The 6,603-nt window shown below is 44.3% G+C and overlaps 1 protein-coding gene across 1 annotated transcript; it reads left to right on the forward strand.

Moving 5' to 3' along the window:
- Positions 1–348: 348 nt before the first annotated feature.
- Positions 349–4,291, forward strand: LOC124232747 (interleukin-1 beta; the record flags this gene model as incomplete). Its single annotated transcript, XM_046649666.1, has 5 exons — positions 349–400; positions 660–864; positions 1,416–1,577; positions 2,849–2,979; positions 3,662–4,291. Coding segments are annotated over 5 exons (763 nt in total), but the record flags the coding sequence as incomplete, so codon positions are not given.
- Positions 4,292–6,603: the final 2,312 nt, after the last annotated feature.

The following is a 6,603-nucleotide window of genomic DNA, read 5'->3' on the forward strand; positions in this document are numbered from 1 at the left end:
CATCCAGAGGTTGTTTCTGCAGGGCCTTCCTGCAGATGGCAAACAGGAAGAAAAGATTCCAAGTGGCCACTACAGGGCACCTCTTGGCAAAGTGTGGCTTGACTGCAAGGGAAAGCTCAGATTTCAACTGGGCTGGAAGTTAGGTCTCAGGATCCAAAAGGAGCACCCGGGGTACCTGCCCTGCCTCCTACCCTGTTCCGTGTATATCACTATGGAATTTGCCAACTTCAGCAGCTTTAAGGGGCATGCTGTTTGCAGACTCCTATCAACAGTGAACACTCTTTGCAGGGAAGGAAAAATAAACTTGTCTAGGAGATGTAACTGAGCAATCTCTCTTTTTTGATACAGCGGCAATGAGAATGACCTGTTCTTTGAGGAGGATGGCCCAAAACAGATGAAGGTGAGACCATGGGCTTAGCTCCCAACTCTCAGAGGGGCTGTGACACGGGCATCAGAAAGCCCACGTTCTGGTTTTGGGTCTGCCTCTAACTTGCGACATGCTTGGGGTAAGCCTCTTAACTTCTCTGGGCTTCAGAAAGAGGAGCGTTTGTCATTAGCACCTCGGTTACCTCAAACGCCACTTCCACCTCTCTAATGTCAAAACAGGAGTTCTCGGGCCTGACCAGCTTGACACACTCACTCCCTTGGTCTCTCCACAGGGCAGCTTCCAAGACCTGGACCTCAGCTCCACAGGAGATGGGGGCATCCAGCTTCAATTCTCCCACCAACTTTACAACAAGACTTTCAAGCATGTCGTGTCAATCATTGTGGCTATGGAGAAGCTGAAGAAGATACCCGTTCCCTGCTCACAGGCCTTCCAGGATGATGACTTGAGGAGCCTCTTTTCTGTCATCTTTGAAGAAGGTACTTAATGAGAGCTGAGGGCAGACAGGAGATCTTCAGGCATTTCCTTCTCACTGTCCAAAACTCAATAGTCAACTAAATTCCCCCAAAGCTGAAGCCCTTTAAAAGTAGAAGGCCCAGGGATGAGAGGAAAACAGAGAAGCCTAGAAGCCAAATTAATCATCCCTTGAGTTGAAACTATTCTTAAAGTAAGACCTTGATAACTACTCACATTTGCAAATCTCTCCATCATTCTCAGAGTGCTTTCACTTACATTATTTCCTGCAAGTCTCACTGTGTCCCTGTTGGGCCAGTGTTATTGCCATCGCCATTCTACATAAGGAGCTCTATTGACGGTCCACAGCAAGCAATCGAGCTGAAGCTTGAATCCACATCTTAAGGTGCCAGGTCCAGTGTTCTTACCCACCTCAACTTCCTCCCCACCAATGTTATAATCGAACTTCGGCTGCCATGCTCAGATGTCGTCCAAGCAACCAACTTCTGCTGCCTCATATCATCAGGCGTGTCCTTCTGATTTTCTCTCTAACCAATATATGTATTCCACATTTCAGAACCCATCATCTGCGACAACTGGGATGAAGGTTATGTATGTGATGCAGCTGTGCATTCAGTGAACTGCAGACTCCGGGACATATACCATAAATCCCTGGTGCTGTCCGGTGCATGCGAGCTGCAGGCTGTCCACCTCAATGGAGAGAATACAAACCAACAAGGTAACTGGGGACAGCTTGATTCCTTTCTTGTTCTCCTGGCAGCTTCCTAATTATTCACATTTTTCAACAAAGTGGACCATTAGTACAAATTATCAACATAAGTGAGAAAACCTCCAATAAAGGACATATAAACTTGTGGTTTTGGTCCTAGTAATAACACCAGATTGATTCCTTTAGCACATTCATTTTTCAGCAAGAGATGTGACTCTGAGTCATTAGATTGCTCAAGCATACTCAGGACCATTGTCCAGCCAAGTCACTTAATGAGAGTACAATGTCACTGCTTCCATTGGAAAGGGGTCATTTGATGGACATGACCTAACTGCCAGTGGGTTCTTTTTTCCTGTTGTTGAAATTGAGACTAGCATGGCGAAGAGATAATATGTCCATCCTCATTCCCAATCCTGCCCCCTTACACCCTCACATCCTTCCTGCCTAATACCAGATGGTTTCTTGTAGGGAAATTTTACTGACAAGAAGGAACTTATATCTCTCTACTGTAATTGGCTATTGTTTCAAAACTGGGGAGCCCATGAGTTGAGGGTATCTGCCTGGTATCTTGTCACTGTGGCTGAACTCTGCATGCAAGACTGTGCCCAAGGGAACAACAGAAAGGAGCAGCCTGTTCTCTTCCAAGGCTGCTGACCTTGGAGACAGGCATCATTGAGAGAAAGCTTCCTGCTCTCTGCCATGCTTGGACAATCCTGTTTCTCTAGAACTGGATTGTAGGCATGACCTCAGGGCCTCCAAGTGAGACCACTGTGACTAAGGAAGATTGAAATGAGCGTCTCTCTTTGGAGCACTTTTCCCAGCTAAGCCTCTCATTTCCCAAGATCTTCCCACTTGCAGCTCTATGTTCCTGAAATAGATTTGTGCCTGATTTCTTTCAGGAACCCCGCTTGATCTCTTTTCTTGCCTTTCACACTGATCAAAGCATTCCGCTCATGCAGTGGGCACTTCACTGGCCATTGACAAGAAGGCTTCCTGCTTTCCTTCAGTTTTTAAAAATTAGACCTCTAATTCTTCATTGCCACTGTGATGAAGCTCTGAGAAACCCCTAGACATTTTGGGATGGAAACTTGAATCAACCAACTGGCCGTGATATTGTCTGTGAGAAGCCAAGTTATCCTATCTGTTAGGCCATAGGAACCCGAGTGTGGGTTTCCACAGAGGATGCTAAATTGTAGGAGTCCTGGAGTTGGGGTCCAATGGTTGGGCCAACCCTGCACTGCTGTGTGTCCCTGACCACAAGGCCCCTCTCCTTTCTCCAGTGGTGTTCTGCATGAGCTTTGTGCAAGGAGAAGAAGAGACTGACAAGATACCTGTGGCCTTGGGCCTCAAGGGAAAGAATCTGTACCTGTCTTGTGGGACGAAAGATGGGAAGCCCATCCTGCAGCTGGAGGTGAGTGAATTCCAGGGGCTGTAGGCCCTTCTCAGGCTTCTCTGAAGCACCCCTAGCCATCACTTACTTCCAAGACAACCACCTTCTCCCCTCATCATATCTGGGAGCAGATGTATTTGACAATTTTGCATAAATGTAAATAAATTTAATGTAAGTGCTAAATGCATGCAAATTTCACTCCAACTAAGGAAAATGAAATCATCCTACTGATGTTAGTATGTCCTACTTTTGTTACCAGCCCACTGATTACACAATGCTACAGTTGGAAGGATGGCTGTCATCAGTCATCATCTCCACTCCACTCCCAAAATCACCCACCTCCCTCAGCCCCCAGCATTCCCAGCAAAACCTTCAATTCCAAGTTCAAAGTCACTCTGGCCACTGCCATAAGGAAAAGTCTCAAGAAACCACATAATCCTGGAAGCTTTTACTTAATTTTCACTTTTTAAAAAAATTCTGACCTATATTATACAACCTAGCATTTGATACTAAGTTTCAGAAAAGGATAAGAGATCCTTTAGTCATCACACAGAAAGTTATGGTCAGAAAGATAACTCAGGAGTCTAGCTCCTGTTCCTGCATGCTGCTCATCACTTTCCTTTCTAGCTGACTCAGAGAACACCTTTACCAGAGTGTCTTTGCCCCTTCCCTCATAAAACTTCTTATTTATGTTTTTCTGCAGACAGTAGACCCCAATACTTACCCAAAGAGGAAAATGGAAAAGCGATTTGTCTTCAACAAGATGGAAATCAAGGGCAACGTGGAATTTGAGTCTGCAATGTACCCCAACTGGTACATCAGCACCTCTCAAGCAGAAAAAAAGCCCGTCTTCCTAGGAAATACCAGAGGCGGCCGGGACATAACTGACTTCATCATGGAAATCACCTCTGCCTAAGAATACTACATCCAGAGAGTCCACATGTGATGAATAAAGCTTAAGGGTGGCAGAGGGGAATAGAAGGGTTTGAACATGCTGCAGGCTGCACTTCACTGTTGTCTAATCAATGCCCAGCTGCCTTCCCTATATTAGTGCTAAGGAGAGCTCCTGCCCAGCAGGCGGGTGGAGCAGCCCCGTCTCCCAGAGCCAATCCTCAGACCCCCTCTGCTGAGCAGGGCCTCTCTCACCTCTGCTACTCACTCAAAGTCAGCCTGGTGGAAACTTCTGCACTTCAGTTCAAAGAAACCCTCTGTCGTTTGCACCCAGCTTCTGATGAGCAACTGCTTAATTATTTATTTATTTATTTATTGGTGGGTTAGGCTATTTAATTTAATTCAAGGTGGCCAGGAAGCAGCACTGTCTGTGAATGAGCCCAATCTTCAACATCTATGGAACCAGTTTAATTTGTACTAGTGTACCATGTTTATACCAAGTCCTTTTACCAAGCCTGAAAATATGTCAGCTCGGATTATTTAAATAGGAATATTTATGAGGAAAGAAGCATGATCACACTGTTTCACTGATTCTGAAATAAATTTTGCGGAAAAAAAAATTGCTCTCCATGTGGTAATTGACTTTTCTGGGACCTGACAAAGAAACGAAAAGAGAATTGGGACCATGAGAGCTCTCCTTGGGGAGCTGGAAGCCCACTCCTCATGACTGAGCACTACAAAGTACCAAGGAAAATCACTGGCCAGAAAAGACAAGCCTCCCTACCCCTCCCCTTCAGTTCTGTTTTTCAACAAAAGGACATTTGATGCACAATGGTCATAAAACAGGACCAGGTGACACATTACAAGGAGTAAGGGTGGGTGGTAACAGCTTCAATGATTTCTCTATTCAGTTATTCAACAAACACTTACTATACAAATGCTAGGTCCTAGAGGCTGGAAGTACAGAAACAAGAAAGGCAGGTAGGAGAGGCAGATGCATACAAGCAAAAATAAGGCAACATGACAAGTAGAGGTGAGATCAAGGATGAGAGGAACAGTCAGAAAGAATGACAAGATTTGCTGTGAGGGACGAGGGTCAAGAGGGCAACATATGAGTCAGGCCTCAAAGGATGAGCAGGAGTTTCCCACATAGAAAGAAAGGAAAGGACATTCTCAGTGGAGGGCCCAGTACGAAAAAAGGAATGGAGGTATGAGAAGGAAGGATGCAAGCAGTACACTTCCAGGATGGCAGAAGTCACCAGAAGTAAAGTCAAAACACAAAAACAACCCAGGGAAAAAGTATTTGTAACTCCTATCTCAGACAATGGGATAATTGGCTTAATATATAAAGAGTTCCCTCAAAACATTAGAAAAATAAGAACAAAAATCCAACAGAACAATATATGAACAGGCCATCGACAGAAAAGGAAATGCGGTTAGGTCTTGGACAGAGTAAAAGATGCTCAATATGACTTATAATAAGAAAGTTGCATTAACAGCTCTTTGAGATACCAATGTTCGCCTATCACATTAGCAAAAATCAAGTTTAACGACACATCCTGTCAGGAAGACTGTGGGGAAATCTTCACTCTGACACGTTACAGGAGGGAGTATAAATCGGTACAACTCTTGTAAAGTAAAAATGGATAATAATTATGAAAATTACAAATGCACATCCCCTTTGGGCCAGGAAATTCACTTCTGGGGATTTGTCTACAGATGGACACGCACTGCTGTGACATAGCACATGATCAAAATTATTCATTGCACACTACTTATAATAGCAAAAGATTGGAGATAACTCATGTCTATCAACAGGAGACTGCATAAACAAATTATAGGACATCATACAATGGAATGCTATGCAGCTATAAAAAAGAGTGAGAATGTATTCCAAACCAATATGGAATGAGCTCCAAGATCTGATGAAAACAAAAACGAACAAGAGGTAGAGAGTGTTTGTAGTACATTTATGGGAAAAGGAGCAGAAAAAAAATAAGGCAATAATTCCAAGTGTTTTTGTATTTGATTTCATAAATTTTGGAAGCTACATAAGAAGTTTGAAAAGCAGCTATGACAAGGCTGGAAGCAAGACATTTCTCTAGATACTTTCTATATGGTTTGATTTTTGAATCATGTGAATACATTACCTACTCAGAAATAAAGATGATAACAATTTTTTAAAGGACTTTTGTCCAGAAAATAATCAGTATATGACTTATTTGGGAAAAGAACTGTTGAAATGTGCCAGTCCTCAGCAGCTCACTCCTAACACCCTCTCCTCCTCCTTCCTCACAGCTCTCCAAGCTAGACCACAGGATACAGACCGAGGCCCGACAACCTGCCAGAGCCCTCTCTCCCACCTCTGTCTGCTTCGTAACTGCAGTGCAAAGGATGGGACGGCTGTTAGGAGCAGGCAGCCAAGTGGCGCCCATTCCGCAATATGTAAGCAGGTGGGAGGACGCAGGCAGCTGGTCTGCAGCAGAAATCAGAGGTGCCCCTGGGAGCCCCAGCAATGATACCGTGCCCTTTCCTCGCTTGAGTGATACAATTCCACCCACTCGTCTCAGGTCCAAAAGAGACGATATGCCAGAAGGAATGACAAATTGTGAAGGCACCTCACCTTGCGAGGAAGCCAGATTCCAAATCACCTATGTGAGGGTAGGTTGGTACAGCCATTTTGGAAGGAAAATTGGCAGTGACTAATTTATGTTTAACATGCTTATGACTCAGCAATTCCACTATTTCATATCT

Source organism: Equus quagga, unplaced genomic scaffold (genome assembly GCF_021613505.1).
Source record: "Equus quagga isolate Etosha38 unplaced genomic scaffold, UCLA_HA_Equagga_1.0 111350_RagTag, whole genome shotgun sequence".
In the NCBI taxonomy this organism is placed as follows: Eukaryota; Metazoa; Chordata; class Mammalia; order Perissodactyla; family Equidae; genus Equus; species Equus quagga.